The following is a 26,216-nucleotide window of genomic DNA, read 5'->3' as shown; positions in this document are numbered from 1 at the left end:
GGGCCAGGTTCCGAACTGCACTACCATGATGGAATAACTACTGTAAGCTGTAATGTAGCTAATTTTCTAAAATATTTTTAAAAGAGAACACTTCTAGACATAAAAGAAAAGCTCAGTCTCATTCATCACAATCTCCTGAGAGTACAATTTAAGATCCAATACTTATGATTCTGCTCTCAAAGCAAAGCTAAAAAAAACACACAACTCTCTGATTTGTTTTTTTCACAATAGTTTATAGTTGCCACTGTGGAATAGCAGAGATACTTTCAGCCAGTGATTTGGTTATCGATCATCTTATGTGAGTGTGCACCTGCAGTACCTTAAAGTTATTCCTAAAATTATACAGAAATCAAAATAACTTTTCCAAAAAGAAGTACTAAAAAAACTGCCACAGAGAGAAAACTAACTGTATGCTAAAGTACTAAAAACCAGAAAACTAGTTGTTTCAGCTAGATTTTTTTAAGTGTATTCATCAATTTTTAGCAGTAGGAAGTATAGTGCTATTGAAGAGCAAGATGCCCTTTTATGAGGGTGTAATCTGTTTATGCCAAGTCTTTGTGCCTTGCACCCAGTAAGACTCAAATATCAGTAAACTGAATGAATGAACTGTGAAATACTTTCCATTAGTGAGCCATCTCTGTTTTTAATTTTCTAGGGGAAAAAAAAAGAAGGCTAAAATTCCTAAAGAAAGATGTCTTACGAGGGCTTTCTGGGTTGCTCTTTTTCTCTGTGAAAACTCGTTACTTAGAGAATGCACCACAACATGAAACTTTCACATACCTGTCTTTATTTTGCTTTTATTTGTGATTTGAATTAAATAAATAAAAAGTTCACACAGGTTAACAAAAAGACAGGAGCGTTTGCTGCTTGTCTGTGAAATAACATGCTCTCCCAGTGTATGTATACTGATGGCAGCATCAGACAACACCACGAGGGCCCTCCTCTTCCTTCTCACTTCCTGGGCCAGTCCGGTCAGCGCTTTGCCCGCCTAGTGCTCTTGTTATCATTTATGTACACTAAATACAAACACAGAAGAATACAGGGTTTAGTACTAAGTTCTATCCTGATCTTATGCTGCAAACACGGTGTGATAAAGCCCTGCTCACAAGGCTGGCTTGGCTGGCAAGGTCCAGAGACTGCAAGCTTTGATCAAACTCGTTGGTCTCTCATTAATTTGAAATAAAGTTTGTACTGTAGTAACGGGCAGGGCAATGAGGACTCTCTCAGAAAAATAAAGGTCCTTCCCTTGATGGCTGCCAACAGCCCAAGGAGGCTTGTTAGCGGTATAGCAGTGTCACATCAGCGTGATGGGAACTTCTGCAGATGCTTTAATATTGGTATTCAAGCCACTCTCATGTGACAGTTCTCAAAATTTCAAAGAAGTATTTTATGCAGTGGCTGCGGATGAGTGTGAGAACCAGCCGAATAAAAGAAAATAAACCTAATTTTATGTACGAGAGCTGATCATGGGGCAGCTCAGTTCACAGTTGTGCCAAGTGTGCTTAAAAACTTGATTCAGTTATAAACGTGCTGAATTGATTTTTTAAAAGTCCTGTAAAACCATATTTTATACTTACCTCTGTAACACAGTTTTCCTGTTGCTTTTAACTATCTTCTATAGTCCTGCTGAGGACCTTCTCATCTATCCATCCATTCTCTCTCTACCCATCCATCCCCAATCCACTATGCATCCGTTATTCTTCCTCCCTCCACTACTCATCTTTCCATCCTTCCTCCAGATGTCCTCCATCCTCCCTCCATTATTCATCCTCCCATCCATTCAAAGCTCCCCATGGCCAAAAGTGACTCCCAGAGCTTTGACCTACCCCCTGACAAATCAAGAAAATCACCGTGAAGAATAAAACTCAAATGTAATTGTGAATGAGAACACATTTTTTAAAGTTCTACAAGGAAGAGAAGAGTGGCTGAGTCTGACTTCTCTTTTCAATAGACTTCAGAAAAAGCTGGCTGCTATCTATAATTCTAGCCCCAAAGACCTCATATAACAGCAAGTGTGCTAGAATCCAGGTGGGATGCCAGCAGATAGAGCTCTCTCATGGCCACATTCTAAGGTATAGGAGATTCTTAAAAAGGAAGAAAGAGCTGGCAAGAGTCTCGCTGGGAAAGCCACCCAAAAGGAGAGAAATTTATCCAAGTTCCTAGCCATGTGGCCACTGGTGCTGCACTGTGGGAGTCCTGCTGAGGCACAGGGTGAGGCTGCTGGTGCCATTTTCTCTCAGAATTTCCATTCAGGCTCCTGTAGCCTTCTGTCCATTACCTTTTCCTTACATGTCATCCTCTTCCCCCATCTCTTTTACAATTAAATCACCACATCACTCCCCTCACCGCCACCCCCCAGCCTCCACAAATGGCTGGCTGATTGAGGGAAGAGAATAAATTATCTATCCTTGGTCCCATCCAGACATATTTGATTTCATCTTGCCACTCCCCTGGTCAAAAGCAATGTTGGCACTCTGTTTCCTTTTACATTAAAAGTGAACTCTCTTTTGCTTGGCTTTCAAAGGTCTTCCTTCCAAAATTCACCCCACCCTCTTTAAGCACATCTCACCACAGTCAGGCTGGCCAGTGTCCCATGAACACACCCTACCTGTGGTTGCCTCTGGGACTTCCTTCCTGCATGTGCTTCCTCTTCCCTCCAATTAAGTTTGAATCTATCACCCACCATGGTATCATTTTTATGGCTACTCCAAACCTCATTGCTTTCTCCTTCCTCCAAACTTCTACGAGCACTTAAAAGTCAATTGGAACTCAATATACTCCATCTTTACTGGCTCTTATTCTTATGAGCTAGTCACATCTATGCAGTCAGACAGTAAATTCTTTGAAGAAAAGAATTAGTACAGCCTGAGCACCTAGGAGGCCTCACTAGCTGACTAAATAATATCAAAAGATATCTCTGTGTAAAGCAGTTTTAACTGACTCTTGGGTAGAGAAATCACAGTGAAAATCCCAAGACCCTCCTTTTGCAGATGAATGTCTACAGCTTTGGAAAGGGTCTCACTTTCAGGTGAGCTCTAAGGAAGCCCACATTTTCCCCATGAAGTACAACAACACCTTCCATTTTGCATCTGGTCCTGCCAGAATACAGCGACAGCAGACTGAGCTGAGAACAAATCATTTGAAACTTGAGCATTTATACCAGGAGACAAATTCTCACACTTTTTGAATTATACTTACCTGCCTGAACCTGTAAATTCACTAGTCCTACTTTGAGAACTTTCAGCAGAAATTAAAATGCTAAATTCAGAGTACAGAGAAGAGAATACACCCTTACAACCAAAATAAAATATTCTAGGAATCGTGGGACCACGAGCTCCGTTTCACCTATAAGACTGCCCGCATCACATCAGTCTAAAATAATGCTCAGAGCCTCAAAAGAAATAAAACAGAGCTGAACAGCTTTGAAGTTGTTGAAGTACAAAAGGGAGAGTTCCTGGAGATAATTTTTATTGAGTCAGACAGTAATGTTATAAACAACAAAAGACATTTTCTAAGGCTCACAGTGTTTGTTTATTTTTTAAATGCACACATGACCCATGCCAACGCAAACACCAGCAAGGCTGGGAGGACTTTACTGGCTCTTCTGGGTTTTCAAAAGAGATTCATCTTAATATCATTAAACCAGAGCCTTCCGGCAAGTCCCTTCTGCTACAGAATGTGCTAATCTGCCAGCAAACTTGGGGGAGAGGGATACAGCACACAGGTTCCTCAGTTGCTCTGCACTACTTCTTCCTTGGCCACAAAGTCTTTTGTAGCTCCTGAAGATGAACAAGGAAATCTCTATAACTTGACACTAAGTGTATAAACTACCTTAAGAGAATCGCCAACAAACTTTGCTTCTGCCCATGGCCCACCCTCAATTTGCTGTGTGAATATGAGCAAGTCACAACTTCCTGATTATTTTGCCAAATGGAAAGTATAACTACAGAACTTACAAGAGTGTTGTGAATTAAGAATAAATGCAGTAAATGTGCTCTGGATAACATGAAGTAGTTTGTTTACATGTTAGACATAGTATTAAACTCAGTCTTTGGACCTCTTCTCTATCTATACCAGTGGTTTGCTGGTAGGGTGATTTCTCCCCTCCCCCTGCAGCCCCTCATCCTCCCAACCACCGCTGAGGGGACATTCAGCAATGTCTGGTGACATTTTCAGCTGTTGCACTAGGGGTTGGGAGGTACTACTGGCACCTAGTGGGTAGAGGCCAGAGATGTTGCAAAATATCTTACAATGCATTAGATACCCCCACGCACAAAGATGTTATCCAGCCTAAAATGTCTGCTGGCTGAGAAACTGCTCTACCCTCATCACTTAGTGGATTGAGCTAGTCTCAGAGCATTAGATACTATTCATATAACATGACTCCCAAATTTAGATCTCCACCTAGACCTCTCTCCTAAACTCTATATCCAACTTAGAGATATATAACAGATATATTGACACCTCCATTTGGATGTTTACAGAATCTCCGATATGCCCCAAATGGAACTCCTGATCACTCCTCACTTCTATTCAGCCTTTTCCTTCTCCGCTGATGGCAATTTTATCCTTTTAGTTGCTCAGGCCCAAAACCTTGGTGTCATCCTTTATTTTCTTTTACACTCCTCTTTGAACCTATAGGCAAATCCTATTAACTCTACCTATAAACCAGATCCAGACTCAGACCACTTCTCCTATCTCCACTGCCACCTCTGGTCCAAATCACTCTCTCTTCTGGATAATTGTACTAACTTCCCTATTGGTCCTCTGCTTCTATCCTTGCCTTGTATTCTCCACACAATAGCCAGAGTGATCCTTTTACAACACTCAGACCGCCTACCCCTCTGCTCAAAACCCTTTAATGGTCCCTCCGTTCCTCAGGGGGAAAGTCGAAAGCTTTACAAGGGCCCACAAAACATCCCATGATCTGGCTTTTGCCTCTGATTTCATTTCCTTTATTATCCTCCCCCCTTACTCACTCTGTTCTTGAACAAACCAGGTAAACTTCCACTTTAGGGCTCGTACCAGCTGTCCCACAACCTAAAATACTTCTTCTCCAGACAGCCATTGCAGAAACAAGATCCAACTTTAAAGGGAGTAAGCCCCTAAGTATGTTCTAGTTCTAACTAGTATGTTTTAAATTTGTTCCAGGAAAATAAAACCCTAAAGACAATCTTTTGGCAACAACCAAGGAATACAGACAAGTTCTGTGACTTCAAGAGGTATAGGTATTACTGTCACAAGAGTGAGTTAATGGAAATTTCAACATCAAGAAAAATTTAAACCCAAGTGATTATGGAGGTTCTAGGGAATCTTTTCCCTTCCTGGAGGCTAGAGCTAAAGGCTGATTTCTGTAGCTTCCATAGTAGCTTATGGGAAGAGGGAGTTCAGTAGAGAAGTCACATAATATTTGGTAATTGGCTTGCTGCTCATTTGAAATGTAGCAGTATACTACAGAAATCATGTTCTCCCTAGCCCACAGCTGTTAGCTCAGTTGATAAAAATGTGTACTTGAACACTATTTGTAATTGGGAAACAATGGAGTACTCTGTTGAGAACAGCCTGAGGAGTTAAAAACAACTGCATTTGTTCATACCCCAGTTTTACCACTTTCTAGCTACATGACTTTGGGCAAGTCATGAAATCTGTGTACCTCAAGTCTCGGCAACTATAAAGTAGGGATAATAACAGTACCTGTGTCATAGTACTGTTGTATGGACTAAATTAAGTAATATATGTCAAACACTGAGCCTGCTGCCTCTAGGGAAAAAATAATGGGGGTTGGGGAGGCAGGGAGGTGACTGATATTTTTTGTAATAAGCTTTGTAGAAGTACTTGGCTCCTTAAATTATGTACATTAATAACTTTAACAATAAAAATTAAATTTATCAAGTCCTCAGCACAGTGCTTGGCACATAGTAAGTTTCAATAAACGATAGTTTTACAGCTCTGATTATTGTACTTTCACTGGCCTCTGACTGGGAACAGTATGCTTTTGCTATCTGTTCCTTGTTAGAAGAGAACACAAGTTGGATAAAATATCAAATGACACAAGTTTTCCTTCCAGCTTCTCTTTCAGCCATCTTTAAATTTTTCATGGAAAGGGTCTGTGTCTAAGAACAAAGAGGCGAGTTTCAGGGTGGTGGGAAGGTTACACTTCCTTCAATTGCCTCACATAACCATTAGCCCAGCTAAAGACACCAACTACTTGCCTTCTGGTCAAGTTCAGTGTCCTCTGAACTAGGCAAAAGAGGAAGTCACCCTAAACTCATCCCCTATTATTATGTCAAAGTGATTGGGTAAGATCCACAAGCCATTATATCCTCAGGCCCATACAGCAAAAGATTTCCCTTTTCCAAACCTCCCCTCTCTAGTAACAAGGGAGGGGGGAGGGATGGAGGGAGGGAGAGATGAGGAAGGAGGGAGGAGGGAAGAGAAAAGGAAAGAAAGGGAGGGGAGGGGAGTGAGGAGAGGAGGAGAGAAGAGAAGCAGGTGGGTATGGGCAGGCAGGGCAGATGACATCTGGTAGTGGCAGGCGCTGGAAAAGCTTGATGAACCTTCCCACAAAGATAATAACAAGTTTCTCCTTCTGAACCAGCACTGGTCGGAAGTAATAACAATGGCTCAGACTGCAATCCAGTTTAAAGGAGGAATATATAACATATACTAGCTCCAAACATTTTTAAAGTAAGAACGAACACAAAATAAAAGCCATAGTCCAAGTAACAAAATAAATGAACTTGGGATTCTTTTCAGCTCTCCCAGCGTAAACTATTAGCTTGTTAGAAAAAGGAAGTGAAGCATTTGGCTGTCTTGAAGAACAGCCTCTTGGTTTTTGCCAACCACATTCTTATTCACAGCTGTCCTGAAAAGACCATTTGGTTGGTGTCTTATTCCTCTGTAAGGCCTTCTGAGTAAACATTTAGAGATTTTAAAAAATTACTGGCAAGTTAGAAAAAGAAGTATCTAATTTTAACAGGACTAATTTTCTCCTTCAACACTTCTATAAATTGTTTTTCACTAGTTTCACACTGTCCAAATAGAATCTATCCTGGCCTCTAGAGATGAGTCAGAGAGCTAGAATTCATGGCAAGACTAGCCTTGAGTCAACAGAGTGAGCACCTATCCTACTGTGATTATCCCCTGAGATTCTTGAGCTAATGACATTAAAGAAGGGTTCATTAAGACAGTGCCTAACCTTCACCAGCTGTACTTGATCTGACTGTTCCCCTGGTACAGGTCAGCCACAATTGAGCTGACAATGAGGCCAGCCAATTTCTAACAAAAGCAAGGAGTCAGATTTATGGCTCTTTGAAGCAGGTCAGCATATACTTATTTTTCTGACTCCCTCTGAGAGGTCACACTCAGGCCCTTGGGGTTGTGAGATGGCACTAAGGCAGGCATTCCCACCCAGAGCTTCCCCCCAAGCACAAAGCTCTGAGGCCAGAAAGCGAATGGTTATTCAAGAGTAGCTGGGGAAAAGCTCCAGGGGTGTTCAGTTCCTGGCACTGACAGATGTACAATTATGTTGACATATCCACCCAGCCCTCATAGAGCAGGTGCATGAAGCAATCTTTTCATTTCATCCTACCAACTTTAGCAAGTTGAACTGTAATTATGGAAGCATCAGAAAACTATATCTGCCTACTAAAATTGTGGTCATGGGCTCCCAAAAGCATCTTATTCTTTCCCAGGTTAACAGAAGACAGGGAATTTCTTTAGAGTAAATCAAATCTATTTCCAACTCAGTGATCCCTGATACCAAGGCCTCAGGTACTCTTCCTACCCATCCAATAAAGATGGCACCTGGGGTGAACTGAAAACACTGCTCCAATTCTAGAGCCCCAGGGGTCTCTTTCATTCTTTCTACTCATTCATTAATAAAGGGTTTATTATAAACACCACGTGGCCTGTGGACCCTGAGAGTTATAAAAAGATTTTATTTTCATCAACCATAAAGAAAAGTCATTCTTAAGACTCAACAAACAGGGAAATTCTTCAAAAAGAAGCTGCCAATGGCAATCCTCAGTTTACACTGAGCTGCTTATCTTATCTTTCAACTCTGCTTCTTTCATGCCTTGATGATACTGGTCTCAAATCAGTTAATGCTTTCACTCAACACAGCCTCCAGCTCAATAGGAGGATCCTGGAAAACTCCAGGATCACCTACTAAGAAATACATTTTAGTAAATGAGGCACCTGGATTTGAATCCCAGCTCTACCTCTCACTAATGGGCTAGTTACTTAGCACCTAGGAGCTTTTGTTTTCTTATCAAAAAATGAGATGATACATGTAAAGTACTTGGCAGCACACCTGGCACATAGGAACAGTTAAAAAAGAATTCTGGTATATACCCAATCTCATCACTTTCAGAACCTCAAGTAGGCCCATCTTTAAAAATAAATAAATCTATATTCTCAAATCAAACACAAATGTTTAGAAGTATCCCTGCTTTAAGATATCCATTTAAGTATAGTTCCAATTCTTTCCAAAGCCTTTATTTCATTTACTGCTCCTCAAAGGAACACAGTGCAAACCAGTTGAACCTACCTCTCATTGTCACCCGCATCACCTGATCACATGTCCCTTACTCATTCTGCCCTCAGCACTAAAACTGTTCTCCATACCATTGTCTTTCCTGTCTTTCCAAATCTGTCCGTTCTTTGAAAAACTCATCAACTCTATCTCTGTCTTCTCTAACTCTAACCCCTAGCCATATACACAAATTGTACATTTTGACTGTGTTGTTCTCTACTGACCAAATTCATACTTCATCTTGACTGAATTGTCTCCAGGTTCATCTCTACTGTACTATAAAAGCTGCAAGGTGGCAGGGGTAACTTCTTTTATTTTTCAAGTCTCCTACTGAACAATGTACCCTGTGCTAAACAGTGCACAAATGTTAATAAATACTTACCAATGACTGTTTATACCCTACCCCATTCCTAAGGAGCCCTAAGAGGGGGAGCTGACTCCCATTTAGCCAGAAATGCTTTTTAGCAAATTTGCTGGATGCTCACATAAGTGCTTTCTGAATTAAGATTATGCTTAAAGTAAAAAAAAAAAAAAAAAAAGGGAGGCTCCAATTTCTCTTTGGGATCTAAGTGCCACATTTTCAATGTGTTATAGACAATAAACTCCTCGGATATCAACTCCGATGATAATCTTTCTCTGTGGCTCTTGTAAGTGCTACTTCTAAATGATCCTATAGAGTTCATGAAAACAAACCAACCAACCAACCATGAGTTCATCAACTTCAAAAAATATCTCAATAGCCTCACCATAGCCCAGCCCTTCCAAAAAAGCAATATGTTGAGTCCTCAATTAAGCCTGGTAAGTAATCCATTCTGACAGTGCATGCCCCCAAACCCACCCAGGACCAGTTGTTTAAGAGACATCAGTCCCTAAAACCCCAAAGGAGCAAAAAACAACTAACAGGTTCACAACTCAGGAAGATGAGTATAGTGCCCTGACCAGAATGCCAGCCCTCTCCTAAGAATACAGTAATGGCTGAGCCAGGCAGTTCACAGTTGGGTAAAGGGGCTGCCACGATAGAAAGCATTGCAGTAACTGGTTTTGCCTCCTTCAACTCTCATCTTCCTATTAAACTCAACTGCCTCAAGTTCCTGTTCTAACAAGGCATTCTAGAGCCTGTACCACCAGAACAGTCATACTCTGAAGGGTTAAATTTAAGAAAGAAAAATCTGGAACAATAGTTTAGAGGAAAATCTTTGATTAAATATTAAGATGTGAAATCTTTCCTCAAATAAAGACAATGTAGTGCCTTGCCAAATTACTTCTCTTATATCCTGTGGAACTAACATGACTCCACTGAATCCTTTATAATGGGGGTCTCCAACCCCCAAGCCACAGACCAGTACCGGTTCATGGCCTGCTAGGAACTGGGTCGTACAGCAGGAGATGGGCAGCAGGCTCCCCGGTGCTAGCATCACCTAGCATCACCACCTCAGCTCCACCTCCGATCATCAGGCATTAAGATTCTCGTAGGAGCACTGGTCCTGGTGCCAAAAAGGTTGGGGACCACTGCTTTATAACAACTATCTAATCAACCAAAAAAAATCAATCTTTTGCTGCACTACTAGTGAACGAAATACCTCTTACTAGACCATGTGGAGAAAAAGGATTCACATCACCAGATTTCTTTTCTTAATTTGCCTCTTGATCTAGACCATATACAAAGCACTGGTCAGAAAAATACCATCTTACAACAGAGCAACTTGTCCCTCAAATAAACATGGAATTTATTTTTTAAAATTTGAGGGTGAATCCCAACCCGAAACCAGGACAGACTTAGCAGTTATATGATTATATATAGAAGAGATGCTGGGCTTAACAAGCAGCATTATTTAATCAGAAAAGAATACACAGAAAAGCCCACAGGCCCCTACCACATGAACCACCTAAAGCAGTGAGCTCTCAGCATCAGGGCTTTATTCAACCAACCAAAACCAAAACCCAGGAACCATCATCACCTCAGCAGTGTGTGGAAGACACTGTTTAATCAGTTAGCATAAAGAAAAACATATCAAGAAATCAAACACCTAGTAAAGTGTCTCAGAAAAATAGAATTTTTAAAATCAAACAATTCTCTCATTCCCCACATGTGAAAAGTCAAAATATCACTTGGGCCACTATGGGTTGTAGATGAGGAGGTAGACAGGCCATATAGACAGAAAAGACATCAACAAGATGACATACAAACAAGGTAAATAAAGTGAAAGCCCAATAACAATATTTAGGATAAATAGTTCACCTCGTCTTTTCCCTCAGAGAGAGAGAAAAAAAACAACACCACCCCACCCGAAATATGAATGAATGAATGAATGAATGAATGAATAAATAATAAAGCGGGAACCAATTCCAAAGGTATGCTGCTGTTACTCTAAGCATGGTATACGTTTATAATGGAAGCATGGCTGGTGATATTTTGACTTTCTTTTTTTAAAATGCTAAAGGTAAAGAACTTTGTTCTTTCAACACCAAAACCAGAGCAGAGAGACAGTAGTAAATTATAAATGTGGATGAAGTAATATCCACAGGACATGAAGATGGGGAGGGGGGAGGGGAGAAGGGGTAGGTTTTGTGTTGTTGCTGTCGTCAGGAGAGCTAAGCAGTCTTAAAGAACATTCTAGGATTCTAGGTTTGCCATGAAGGGGTATCACAGATCCCAAGGCCCACCACCTACCCCTTCTCCTCTTCTCCAAGGGCACCTACCTTACTGTAAGTCACTACTGATAAGTTGTTTGCGTGACTGCTGGGGGACAGATTTACAGAGTTCTGTGAGAGTCTATTCTCATCTTGCTCGGTTTGGTCAGGAGCAGGAGCCCATGTGTTTTTGCTGATCGAGTCGAACTCGGAACCCCCAGGGTCTTTTAAGTTGTTTTCATCTGATTGTCGGTTCTTTTGGGGAGAGGCAAACGGGTTGAAGTTTCCTTCTACCTTGCGATGTGGCTGTGTGTTGAACTCCGTTTCAAAAGACGACAGCTGCTGCGTTACTCCTAAAAGTCCACCCACCTCCACACTGAGAATCACCCAGATGACATCTGAAACAAAAAGGTGACTCATGTCAATGCCAGGCATACCCTCAAGGCCCAAAGCAGCCACCACCAAGAACCCCAACTGCCACCTAAACCCTAGAAAGAAAGGTTCTTCTATAGGCTAGTTTAGAAGCTTGCTGATAGAGTAGTCCTGTACATTTGCATTACAGTTTTGGTAATGACAAGTTCAAACTCTGGTACAAATTCAGTAGAGGTCTGTGCTAAGACCCATGAAACTATTTGTGAAAAGTTACTAGTTGATTCTGGTGCACAGCCATATCCGGAAATCATTACTCCAGAGAAAAATGATCAATAGATAGAAACCTAAAAGCTATTTTCCCAGAATTACAAGCTCTTTGTGGTTTTTGTTTTATTTCACATGTGTTTTAACTCGGAAAACTCAGGGCAGGCATGATTATTGAGGCGGAAACTGCTTATAATTACTAAAATTGCTACTCCCCCCGCCCCCACTTTGGGCAGTTTAGAGTGACCATATATCATCTAAACTAGGTCAACTGAGAGTAAAAGAAGGAGCTATTAATAAACACCAGGACACAGGTATAAACTGGCACTAACCCTGACATATTAGGACAGATATCACCCTGGCTATTTCCACGACCTATATAATGAAGAGATATAAAAAATTTAGTATGTCTCAGACTTTCTAAAATAATCCAGTTTAACATCAACTTTGCCTTTCTGTCAGATAAGGAAACGCTACTATTTACACTGAAAACGTAAGAGATTTGTTTCAAAAGATGCACCACAGAACTTTTGGCCATAATTCGGTTTTTTATTTCCTTAACTGCCAAAGCTAAGGGTTCAAAGTGAAGAATAGAAAAAGTAGCAGTTTCCTTTGATGTTCAGCACCTCAATTCAGAGAACAGTGGCATCTACTTTCCTGCTGGAAGGTTTTCAAAAAGCAAGCTACAGAAAAGGCCAAGAAGCTTTTAAGTATAAAACCTGCTGAAGACAAATATAAAAAATTGTCCAGGCTCCTAAATAACTGCTGTAAGGTTGATAGAAAAAGGCAAATAAACTTCATCAGTTAGTTACATGGAAACACAGATAACACATACGTAAGGAGGATAGTGAAGGAAATTGAGGAAAACCCTTTTGGGCTGCGATTATTCTTAATTATCAATTTGGGTTCTGTATCTGAGGAAGGAGATCTTAGGGTGCCGGATAGCCATAAATACTCAGTTTGAGGTTAGTGGTTTGGGAGCTGTATTAAGAACTAGGTTGCATCCAAACAGCTTTGGGCTAGAACCCTAGTAGGTGGAGATGCAGTGACATCTGCTGTTCACTTCTAGAATCAGCAACAGTTCACCTCCTAAATAGAAGCTAAAGCCATTAGCTAACTACTAACACGACTGACAGGAAAGGGCATCCATTCCAAACACATTTATCATTAAAGTAAATATAAATCCTCATGTAAACTAGATACCATAAAAGTTCAACCTGTTGATTTAACACTGTAAACCAGGATATGCAGTGTGCCACTTCACTTGGCAGTCTAAGACAGAGCCAGGTATGGTGGGTCAGAGGACTCTCATTCAATGCTCTAAGTAAATCTCATAAACCAATATGATGTGGGCCTTAAAGAACAATTCAATGGCAGGCAGCCTCAGGGAGATTCATTCCATGCTCCTCTATCTTAGCCTTCTAACCAAAGCAACATTTCTTCACTCTACTGTTTATTTTTCCCAAATGAATACGCCCTGTTTTATAGTACATTAATTCGTATATGTTGTCTTCTACCTATGTGTTTTCCAAAATCCTTTTGTAAGTACATGATATATTTAGCATACTCTGCTACAGGTAATATATTTTGTCCTTTTAGTTCATGAAACAAAATGCTTAGGAGAAAGGACAGTCTTCCGAATGCTGTTATCAGTATGTGAGACAAAAGACATTTCTTCCACGGCTTTGAGAACTAAAGCTTCTTTAATGTAACTCACTGGGCCTTATCATACTTAAGCCACCACACTCTATTTGCCTTGGCTACTTTTCTATACTGTTCACAGATCCTACATAGTGGCTGTAAAAGAAATGTCATTTAAGAAGCCACTGATTTTATAAATATCGATAACATTTATTCCGATCCTCCAAAGTTATTATCATGATGGATTATGAAAAACAAAATATGCCTTCTACATGGTACAAATCTAGGTACTATCTCTACATATCACATTTCAGAATATGTTCATCTCATGCATTGTGGCTGTGTTTAATCAAGTAAATAAAAAGGATAGTAAAGATGTGTCCAGTAAGCTTGTTTTACAGTGGTTATTTCCAATTCTTGCCAGAATGTCTTGATTACTGAGAAAGAACTGCTAGATAGCTAGTTTACTATCTCTAATGATAAAATCACAGATGTAAGGAATCTTAGGGGTCTTGTAATGGAACTGCTTCACTTCCTAGATAGAAGTGATGGGCCCAAGATCATACTTCAAGTTAGAAGCCAATCTATGATGATCAAAAACTCCCAGCTCTTACTATAGCGTTTCAGACTCACTTGTTTCTCTCAACAGCAACTTGGGAAGCCTATCTAGAGGACTAAAGCTATAGTTACGTCAGTTCTATTTCCCAGGCCATAGTAGCTTTTTAACTACAGACGTATGTTCTTTGGCACCAGTATCAAATAAATGAGCCAAGAGGGTGTCCTAGAAAAGTAATTGAGAAAGTAAAACCAAGTGCCAAGGCTTGGAATTAGTAAGTGAATGGAGAAAATGGAGAAAATGATTTTAGAATGTCTTGCGTTAAGATTAATTTTTAAAAGCTCCTGAGCCAGAACTTTGGAGCTGGAAGGTACTACAAATATTATTTCATTCAACTCAACCCTTTTACATATGATAAATCTTTTAATATAAAGTATAAAGGTGGAACAATGTGGTAAAATAAATAAAGTATTGGCTTATAACTCAAAATATAAAATAAATATACATGAATCTACAGTTATAGAAATAAATGACTAAATGAGGGAGAAAAAATAAATTTCCTTACAGAAAAATTCCAAATAATATAGATAGGTACTTTTCCTTCCAAGAGGTAGGGCTTAATTCTATAAATCCTCCAACTCACCTTGAGGGTCAGTATTATGAGCAGCCCTGGACATCTTTGTGTCTGTCTCTTGGAACTACCAAGGTAATGGTGTGTGTACTACTATAAGAAGAAGGCACTTCCAACTATCCTTGCACTAATCTGCCTAATCTCAATTTCCAGTCTGTATTTCCACATTGTTCACTCAACACAGTAGCCTTGCTCCAGTGACACATGCCTAGGCATTCAGATACTTCATTACATCTATCAACACATCATCTAGTTCAGCATCTAAGGGAGAAGAAGGTGGAGGCAGGTACCAACAAGTTCATCAGCTCCTCGGAAGACAACTCCTGATTTCTGGGGCTTAGGCTCCATTTACAGCGGAGTGACTGAAGAGCTGCTTTTTACTCAAACACTGCTTCCCTTCTCATTCTCACTCCCCATCCCGTCTTGCCACAAAAGTGTATTAGAAACTTGTTCCTTGGTTTCAGTATTATTCTCAGGAAATTTCCTTTGAAAATGTAAATGCCCCTCAAAGGAACATATTAAGTCACCTCAGATTGGGTGAGATGAGACAGTGAAGGGTCTCTGGTGCCCACAAGAGAGAGAAGGGCTCAGAAAAAAAGTTGAAATTGCAATGAGAAAGAAACTCTTCCTACTTCACAATTTTTTAAAAGTATGCCCTATTTAATAATCATGAGCTTTTATCTAAATGGGGGGGGGAGTCTTGTATAGCAATCAGCAATCATTTAATCGCCTATTTATTTATTTCAAGTCTTAAGAAACAATAATCCCTACACTTCCCAAATCCAGTAAAATCTGTGCTATGGAACTTAAAAGTAAAAACATGTGAGACAAAGATGAAGATCAACTCAGAACGAAAAAAAAAAAATAACCCTGCCCTTAACTGGGCTGGGAGGACAGATACAGATAAAGGCAGGTGCAATGTTAACAGGAAACATTGTTTCTCATAAGGTCCTTCAGCAGCTATAAAAGGCTGTAATCTCCAATCATCTCTGAATGGCTACTGCTCGCTTACTATGATGCCCCCAGCCCTCCTTTGTTACAGTCATCTATTACCGAGGATACCCAACTGCTAAACTGCCCCTTGCCTCAGTACAGCACCCAAACTCTAATTAATCCTCCCTTCCAATTCTGCCTCAGCAACAGCAGCCAATCCAAAATTGATTCCCACATCCCTGAGCTCCTCTTCAGAATCGTTCAGCAGAAACCCAAACCTTATGAAAGCCTCTTCCCTCCTCTCTCTTATTGCAATGGAGAGATCAGGCTGTCATCATTTGAACCCTTGGTTTAATCTTAGCATCACTAAAAGCCAAATAATTTTGAAAAAGAACAAAGTTGGAGGTTTCGCACTTTCAATGATTTCAAAACTCATTATAAAACTACAGTAATCAAAATAGTGTGGCACTGGCAGAGAGACAGACATACAGACCATGGAATGGAGATCTCAGAAAAAAAAAAATTTTATTCATGGTCAAATGATTTTCGACAAGAGTACCAAGACCATTCAAAGGGGAAGGAGAATCTTTTTCAACAAATGGTATTGGGAAAATTGGATATCCACATGCAAAACAATGAAGATGGACCCTTACCTTACACCATATACAAAAATTAACAATGGATCGATCAAAGATCTAAATATTAAGAGCTAAAACTATAAAAATCTAAAGAAAACACAGAAGGAAAGCTTCGTCACATTGGATTTGGAAATAATTTCTTGGATATGACACCAAAAGCATAGGTAACCAAAGAATAAAGATAAATTGAACTATTTTAAAATTAAAATTTTTGTACATCAAAGGACATGATCAATAGAGTGAAAAGGCAAACCACGGAATAGAGAAAATATCTGTAAATGATATATCTGATAAGGGGCTAACAATAAGAATAAAGAACACTTACAAAATAAAACAAATAAATTGACTAAAATAATGGGCAGAAGATTTGAATAAACAAAATGCATGGTCAACAAGCACATGAAAAAATGCTCAACATCACTCATCATTAGGGAAAATGCAAATCAAAATCATAATGAGATACCACCTCACACTCATTAGGATGTCTACTATCAAAAACCAGAAAATAAGTCTTGGTGGGATATGAAGAAATTAGAACTCTTCTGCACTATTGGTGAGAGGGTAAAATGGTACAACTATGGAAAACAGTAATGCAGTTCCTCAAAAAATTAAAAATACACTGTCATATTGTCTAGCTATTCCACTTCTAGATGTATGCCAAAAAGCACGGTCTTGAACAGATATCTGTATATCCATTCACAGCAGCATTATTTGTAATACCAAAAGTTAGAAACAATCCAAGTATACTGATGGATGAATGGATTTAAAAAGTCTCTCTGTCTCTCTGTCTCTGTCTCTGTCTCTGTCTCTCTCTCTCTCTCTCTCTCTCTCTCACACACACACACACACACACACACACACACAATGGAATAATTCAGCCTTACAAAGGAAGGAAATTCTGACGCATGCTACAACTGGATGAACCTTCAAGACATATATGCTAAGTGAAATAAGTCAGTCACAAAAGGACAAATACTGAATGATAACACTTATATGAGGTACCTGGAGTTGTCAAATACATAGAGACAGAAGTAGAATGGTGGTTGTCAAGAGCTGGAGGGAGAGGGAAATGAGGAGTTATTTTTTAACAGGTATAGAGTTTCAGTTTTGCAAGATGAAAAGAGTTCTAGAAATAGATGTTGCAAAACAGTGTGAATGCACTTAATGCCACTGAACTGTATACTTCAAAATGGCTAAGATGGTAAATTTTGTTAGGTGTATTTCACCACAATTAAAAACAAACAAACCTGAGGCCTGGTAACTTTTAGTTGCTCAAGGTTAATCAGTAATATATTATGTGGCAGAATCAAAACCAGAAGTCAGATCTTTTTAATCCTGATCTAGTGCTTATCTGTGTAACACCAAGCAGCACTCCATCCCCAACCCTGGCGAGAGTTCCATCCATCAAGAAATAGATAATAGTATTCTTGGCAGAAAAGATGGAAATATTAACATCTTAATAATTTAAACTTCTTAATAACTTAATGAGTGGGTGACAACACAATTGCAGAAAATTAACATAGAATGAAAGTACATTTAAGCGACTTAAATTACTAATTTAAATGTCAAAGTACAATTATGTTTAAGAATAATCCAAGAAATCAAAACTATAGCTACAACACATGAAGAGCCAAACGCATGCAACTGGCATAAAATACACAGATTAAAACTGACATTTTAACAATCATTTTGGCATTAACATTGAAAAGCACTTAAATATGGCATTGGATAAAATGGCTTAACATTTAATTACTGTCCATTTTATACGCAAATAGGTAGAAAATGGCTGGTATTCTTATTTTTTCACTACTGCTCAATTTCTCAATCAGTCTGATTGGGACTCACTGGTGCTTCTTGTTATCTGTAGTATTTTCATCAAAGGGTATTTAAAAATATAATATTCGAGCAGAAGAAATACTTTTAAGTAAATATTCCATTTAACAACCAGAAAGTCAAATTTTAGACTAGCAAATGATTTACTTAATTCAACCTTAAATATCTTCATATCTTCATTAAAAAAAAAAGACCATTGCTCTTAGTATGCATGCTTCTTAGGTGAGGTTTTAACTTAGGACTCTTGACACCTTCCTACAGTTATTACTGTGTATGTTCTGAATACTTAAAAGTATAACAAAACAAAATCCTCATTTGTCTTTTTTTAGAAACTCAAGCCCTAACTTTGACATAATTATGGACAAAAAAATGTAAAACAGTATTACTGATGGTAATTACTTAGCCTTGGTGAAAACGTTTTCAACCTAGAGATTCCTGATCATGCAAAGTACATTAACTCTGCTCTCCCTCTCCCCTCCTCCTAAAAGTATGGGCTTTGTTTCAGGCTTCAGGGAACTGCTCCCTGTCAACATCATCATCCTAGCTGGACCAATGCTGGACAAATACAAGAACTAGCAAAACAAAGAAAACAGTAACCCTCCTCTCCTAAATATTCTCTCAAAGGGGAACTACATTACAGACATCACATTCACTGACAAGTCAGAGTCAAAGGCAGGGGTAAAGCAGAACTTAATGTTTCTTCATTCTCCTCCCCTCACCCCAGTCCTACCCTCATTTTTCCCTTTTTCTTCATTTCTTTGGTCTTACATAATTTCTCCAAGCACCCATTCCTCTTCATTTCCACTGCATGCCCTTACCAGGCCAAAATATTTTCCTGGCTTGAATCTGCGCACAGAGTTTTGGGAAAATGAATGATTATTCATCCTTAGACTAAAGTAGGTCTAGCAACATCCATACACAGAGGTCCTTAGGGCTCACTCATGGCCATCTGGGCTCCTCGATCCTACTAGAGTCAGCCTCACCACCCACTCGCATCTGAGGTGTAGAGCATATAGATGTCCTCTTGGGCCTTTTTGTCTGGGCCATGATACATGACAGTCTGCTACTCATCTCTCTTCCAGATGACCTGTGAGTGTAATTATCCCTCAGAGTATTATCACTTCCCATCTATCTCCCACTCTCACACACAGAACCCTCAATTCATACCAAACTGCACTAGTCACGCTCAACCAGAGTTTATGCTTATTTATTTGCACTCTAAAAATGTAGAACCTTCTCCCTGTCACCAATCTGAGTCTATTTAGTTAAAATGTTGCATATTTGGGAAAGCCCTCCTAAACCATTTAAGCTAGAAAATTATTATTTCCTAATGTTTATTATTTTTCTTATTGGAGAAGCATTTTTAATATTTTATTATTAAGATTACATTTAGAGCAGTTATAGGTTCACGGCAAACTGAAAAGATACATATACCCTTTGCCTCCACATATGCACAACCTCCACTATCATCATCCCACACCAAAGTGACATATTTGTTACAACTGATTAACCTACAGACACATTATTATCACCCAAAGTCCATAGTTTACATTAGGATTCACTCTTGGTGTTGTACTTTTTAAGGATTTTGATAAATGTATGACACATATCATACAAAATAGTTTCACTACCTTAAAAATTCTCCATGCTCCTCCTATTCATTCCTCCCTCCCCTAGTCCCTAGCAACCACTGATCTTTTTACTATCTCCACATTTTACACTTTCCAGAATGTCATATAGTTGGAATCATACACTATGTAGCATTTTCAGACTAGCTTCTTTCACTTAGTAATGAACATTTAAGGTTCTTCCATGTATTTTCCTGGACTGAAAGCTCATTTCTTATAAGTGCTAGATAGTACTCCATTGTCTGGATGTAGCAGAGTTTGTTAATCCATTCACCTACTGATGGATGCCTTGGGTGCTTCCAAGTTTTGGCAATTATGAATAAAACTACTATAAACATGGTTAAGAGTTATTTTAGTTTTTAAAGAAACTGCCAAACTGTCTTCCATTGTGACTGTACCATTTTGCATTCCCACCAGCAAGAAAGAGTTCCTGTTGCTCCAATCCTCACCAGCATTTGGTAGTGTCAGTATTCCGGATTTTGGCCATTCTAATATGTGGGTACTGGTAATTTGTTTTAATTTAATCTGAAATTCTCTAATGACATATGATGTTGAGCATCTTTTCATATTTGCTATCTCTGGGTATCTTCTTTCGTGAGATATCTGTCCAACTCTTTTGCCCATTTTTTAATTGGGTTATTTGTTTTCTTATTATTGAGTTTTAAGAACTTTTTATATTTTTGGGTAATAGTCCTTTATCAGATGTTGTGGGGGTTTTTTTGCAATTTTTTCTGCCAGTTTGTGGCTTGTCTTCTCATTCTCTTGAAAATGTCTTTTGGAGATCATAAGTTTTTAATTTTAATGAAGTCTGGCTTATCAATTTTTTCTTTCATAGAATGTGCCTTTGGTGTTGCATTTAAAAAGTCATTGTTGTATCCACTGTCATCTAGATTTCTATGTTATATTTTAGGAGTTTCGGAGTTTTGTAGTTTACATTTAGGTTTATGATCCGTTTTGAGTGACAAATTTCTGTGAAGAAGGTGAGGTCTGTTTGTAGATTCATTTTTTGCATGTAAATGTTTAGTTACTATTTGTTGAAAAGACTATCTTTTCTCCAGTGTATTGTCTTTACTCCTTTGTCAAAGATCAGTTGACTATATTTTTGTTAGTCTATTTCTGGGCTCTCTATTCTGTTACACTAATCTATTTATTCTTTCGCCAATACCACAATGTTTTGATTACTGAAGCTTTATAGTAAGTCTTGAAGTTGGGGAGTGTCAGTTCTCTAACTTTGTTCTTCTCCAAAACTGAGTTTGCTATTCTGGGTCTTGTGCCTCTCCATATAAATTTAGAATCTGTTTGTTGATACCCACACAATAACCTGCTGGAATTTTAATTGGGGTTGTGCTGAATCATAGGTCAAGTTGGGAAGAACTAACATTCTGACAATATTCAGTCTTCCTACCCATGGATATAGAATTCTCTTCACCTATTTGGTTCTACTTCGTTTCTTTCATTAGTTTTTTTTTTTTCCCATATAGATCTTGTTCATAGATTTATACATACATATATATATAAAATTTCTGGAGGATGCTACAATATATGGTAATATATTTTTAAATTCAAATTCAAATTGTTGATTGCTGGTATTTAGGAAAATGATTAACTTTTGTATATCAACCATACATCCTGCAACCTTGTTATAACTGCTTATTAGTTCCAGGAGTCTTTTTGTCAATTCTTTCAGATTTCCTACATAGATAATCATGTCATCCGCAAAAAAAAAAAAAAAGGTTTTATTTCTTACTTCCTAATCTGTATACCTTTAATTTCCTTTGTTTTATTGCATTAGCTAATATTTCCAGTATGATGCTGAAAAATCAGTGGCATTTCCTTGACCTTACCAGTAAACTTCTAATTTCTTACCTTTAAGTATGATGTTAGCTGAAAGTTTTTTGTAAATGTTCTTTATCAAGTAGAGGAAGTTCCCCTCTGTTCCTAGTTTGCTAAGAGTTTCATCATGAATAGGTGCTGGGACTTTGAGAAATGATTTTTCCACAGATACTGATAGGAACATGCGATTTTTTTCTTCTTAGCCTGTTAATGTGATTGATTACATTAACTGATCTTTGAATGTTGAAGGAGCCTTACATACCTGGGATAAATCCCACTTGGCCATGGTTTATATTTTGTTAAAACTTTTTGCATCTATGTTCACGAGACATAATGGTCTATGGTTTTCTTTTCTTATAATGTCTATGTCTGATTTTGGTATTAGGATAATGCTGGCCTCATAGAATGAAGCAGGAAGTATTTCTTCTGCTTCTATCTTCTGGAAGAGATTCTAGAAAAGTGGTATAATTTCTCCCTTAAATGTTTGGTAGAATTCATCAGTGAACTCATCTGAGCCTGGTGCTTTCTGTTTTATAAAGTTATTAGTTGTTGGTTCAATTTCTTTAATAGATACAGTCCTATTCAGATTTTCTATTTCTTCTTGCGTTAAGCTTTGGAAGACTGTTATCTTTCAAGGAATTGGTCCATTGCATTTAGGTTATCAAATTTGTGGGCATAGAGTTGCTTGCAATATTCCTTTATTATCCTTTTAATGTCCATAGGATCTGTAGTAATGTGTCCTCTTTTCTGGTATTAGTAATTTGTGTTTTCTCCCTTTTTTTCAGCCTGGCTAAAGGCTTATTGATTTAACTTATCTTTTTGAAGAATCGGCTTTTGGTTTTGTTGATTTTCTTTATTGATTTTTGTTTGCAATTTCACTGACTTCTGCTCGAATTTTTTTTTCTGTTTACTTTGGATTTAATTTGCTTTTGTTTTTCTACTTTTCTAAGGTGGAAGCTTAGATTATAGATTTTAGGTCTTTCTTCTTTTCTAATACAATCATGTGCCACATAAAGATGTTTCAGTCAATGACAGTGGAGATATATATACAATAAAAATGAAGGAAGAAATTTTTAATCAAAGTAAGTTTCTTGTAAACATATAGTTTGGGCCTTGTTTTTTGATCTACTCTGACGAAATCTCTTTCTTTTAACTGGTGTACATAGACCATTGAGGTTTAAAAGTGATTGTTGATACAGATGGATTAATATCTATCATATTGTTACTGTTCTCTATTTGCTGTCCTTGTTCTTTGTTCCTATTTTTGTCCTCTATTTTTCTGCCTTTTATGGTTTTAATTAAATGTTTTATGTGATTTTATATGATTCCATTTTCTCTCCTTTCTTAGCATATCAATTATCCTTTTTTTTTTTAGTAGTTGTCAGTTTGCAATGTACATTTACAATTAATCCAAGTAAAGTCTGCAAGGACATTATATCACTTCATATGTAGTGAAAGTATCTTATAGTAGCAAAATATTCCTAATTTCTACCTCCTGTCCCTTGTATCATTGCTGTCATTCATTTCACTTATACATCTGTATATACATATGTATATACATACATACGAGCATATATAATCAAATGTTGTTGCTATTATTTGAAAAAATTGTTCTGTTAGAATAATCAAAAATAAGAAAAATAAAGTTTTAATTTTCATTTCACTTACTCATTCTCCAATGTGCTCCCTCCCACTTTTTTTTTTGTATAGATACAAGTTCTGACATATCATTTTCTCTCTGAAGAACTTCCTTTAACATTTATTGCAAGGAAGATCTATTGGCAACAAATTCTCTTAATGTTAGGCTGTCTGAGAAAGTATTTCTCCTCAACTTCTAAGGACAACTTTGTAGGGTACAGAATGCTAGGATGGTGGGGGTTTTTCTCTCAACATTTTAAATATTTCACTTCGCTCTCTTCTTACTTATATGGGTTTCTGAGAAGAAGTCATATGTAATTCTCATCTTTGCTCCTCTCCTGGTAACCTGCTTTTTTCCTCTGGCTTCTTTCAAGATTTTTTCTTTACCTTTGATTTTCTACATTATGAATATGATATACCTATGTGTAGTTTTTTAAGCATTTATCTGGCTTGGTGTTTTCTTAAATTCTTAGATCTGTGGTTTGGTGTCTTATATTAATTTGGGGGAAATTCACTGTCACTGTTGCTTCAGATATTTCTTCTGTTCCTTCTAGTATCCCAATTATGTATATGTTACATCTTTTGTAGTTGTCCCACAGTTCTTGGATATTCTGTTCCATTTTTTCAGTCTTTTTTCACTTTGTTTTTCAGCTTTGAAAGTTTCTATTAACATATATCTCAAGCTCAGAAATTCTTTCTTCAGCTGTGTCCCATCTATTAATTAACCCATCAAAGCATTCTTCATTTCTGTTTTTGATCTCTAGCATTAAAAATTTTTTACTTAGAATTTTTCTTTCTGCTTACATTACCTATCTCATTCTTACATGTTGTCTACTTTTTCCATTAAAGCCCTAAACATATTGGTCATAGATCTTAAAAATTCCTGGTCTGATAATTCCAACACTCCTGCCATGTCTTGACTCTGGTTCTGATGCTTGTTCAGTCTCTTCAGACTTTGTCATTTTTTGTTGAAAGGTGCACATGACATACTGTATAAAAGGAACTGCAGAAAAGAGCCCTTTAGTAATGTAGCAATAAGGTATAAGGGGATAGGTATAGTCCTACGTTTAGGTCCTGGTCTTTTGGTGAGCCTGTACCCCTGGACTGTGAACTTCACCAGTGCTTCTCAGGTTTTTTTGACCCTTTTGAGGGGACAGGATGGCAAAGGGGGCTGGGAGCTGACTATTTCCCTTCCCCCATGTGAAAACTAGAGCCAGCTATAACTGATTTCTCTGCCCCCATGTGGAAGGTTAGAGTCAGCTGGAATTGGTTATTTCCCTTCTCCCAGGGTCAGTCAGGCTCTGATAAAACCACAACAGGTTAGGTTCTGGTAAAATAATTTCTTCTGAAGGCAGGCCTTGTTAAGAACAGAATTTCTCTGGGTAATTTCAAAACAGCTAATTTTACCCTCCCACTGCCAGAAAAGCATTAGGGGATTTTTGGCCAATATCATTCATTGTAAGAACCTGACAGAGATCCTTGAGGTAAAGCTCACAAAAGAATGGGGACTCCCCTGGAATTTTATCTTTCAGGCTTGTCCACACTAAGCCTCCAACAATATGTCAATTGTAGTTCTGGCTTTTCTAGCCCAATACTGGTTCCTGCAGAGGTTTCTGTTCCTGTAAATTGTGATTCTCCGTGTAATCTTCAGTGCTCACTAAGCTGTATATTCTTCTGCCTTACTCCACACAAGTGTTCAACACCTTTCTGGTTTTATGACCTGGAATCTTTGACTCCACCCTGAATATCCCATCAGGACTCCGAAGAAACAGATCACTGGAATACCTGAGTCAAAAAAACCTTATGGATCTTTACTAATAAAATTCATACAAGATGAGTTGACAGTTGAGGTTGCACAACGTTTCACAATATAGATAAATTTTTTAATAATAACAGTAAGAATATTTATAATAACAATAAACATCTAACACTTATTCAGTGGTTACCATGACAGGTGCTGTTCTGAAAGCTTTTGCATGCACTCCCTCAAAGCCCTATGAGGAAAGTATTGTTTTTCTTATTTTATAGAAGAAAATACTGAAAGAATAAATAATTTCCTAAACACACTGCTATTATACTGTTAAGCTAGAAGTCAAACCCAGATGCTATGACTTCAGAGTTCGTGCTGCTGCTCTACTGTTCTTGTTTAATAAAAAAGAGTATTTAAGAATTTAACTATAAATGAGCCAAATAAGTATGGTTTGTTTACTCTTAGCAAGCAGCCCAAATTCTGTTTTTGAGATGACCGTCTAAAATATTTTATTATTTGGTCACTATTTATATACCTTGCCCTAACACAGCAAAAAGAATTACTGACCCATAGAAACAAAACATTAGTGGTTGCCAGGGGCTAGAGGAATGGAGAATGACTGCTTAATGGGTATGGGGTTTCCTTTGGGGGTGATAAAAATATGCTGGAACTAAATAGATGATGGTTGCACAATACTGTGAATGTATTAAATGCCACTGAATTGTACACTTTAAAATAATTGATTTATTATGTGAATTTTATCTCAAAAAGAAAGAATGACCTACAATATTTTGGTTAATAGTATTCCAATAGAATGGAATGGTATATAATTATTAAAAATTGTGTTTTTTTAAAGTAACAAGGGGAAAATGTTCTAAATTATTAGCGATAGGAAAAAAGTAGGTTATACAACTAAATGGAGCACAATGCAAAACTTGAAAAACAAACTTTTTTGCTTTTAGTACTTGCATACATACATTAATAGTATCTATATCTGTATAGCAGAACAAATGTTTTATTTTTCCTTTAAGCTTTCTATATTTTCTGTCATTTTTCTTTTATTATCAGCACAAATACATTTTAAAATAATTTAATCATAAATAATAAGTTTAATGATGTAACTGATTTAATAGTCCACAAATAAGAGAACAAAGAGAAAAATAATATTGTCAAACTAAATTCAAATATATCAATAATTATATTAAATATGAATAATCTAAATACACCGCTTAGAAGTCAGAAATTGAATGGAAAAAAATGGCCCAACTATATGCTGTCTATAAGAAACTCCAAATATACTGATATAGGTAGGTTGAAAGTAAAAGGCTAGAA

The 26,216-nt window shown here is 37.8% G+C and overlaps 1 protein-coding gene across 3 annotated transcripts in view; it reads right to left on the bottom strand.

Moving 5' to 3' along the window:
- The window catches only part of ILRUN (inflammation and lipid regulator with UBA-like and NBR1-like domains), an 84,349-nt gene that overhangs the window by 7,296 nt on the left and 50,837 nt on the right, over nt 1–26,216 (bottom strand). The window contains exons 4-5 of one of the 3 annotated variants that reach the window (XM_039856213.1): nt 11,237–11,565; nt 765–1,016 (exon numbers count right to left, since the gene is read on the bottom strand). The exons of 1 other annotated variant lie outside the window; for it this stretch is intronic. In XM_039856213.1, the coding sequence (XP_039712147.1) occupies nt 1,008–1,016; nt 11,237–11,565 (338 nt within the window). In that variant the 3' untranslated portion in view covers nt 765–1,007. Of the gene's footprint in view, nt 1–764; nt 1,017–11,236; nt 11,566–26,216 lie in introns of those variants that run through there. One more of the 3 variants, XM_039856212.1, reaches the window with a different exon arrangement.

Source organism: Pteropus medius, unplaced genomic scaffold (genome assembly GCF_902729225.1).
Source record: "Pteropus medius unplaced genomic scaffold, Ma_sr-lr_union100, whole genome shotgun sequence".
NCBI lineage: Eukaryota > Metazoa > Chordata > Mammalia > Chiroptera > Pteropodidae > Pteropus > Pteropus medius.
Note: the sequence above shows the minus strand (reverse complement) of the source record. Positions and strands in the feature narration are given on the sequence as shown.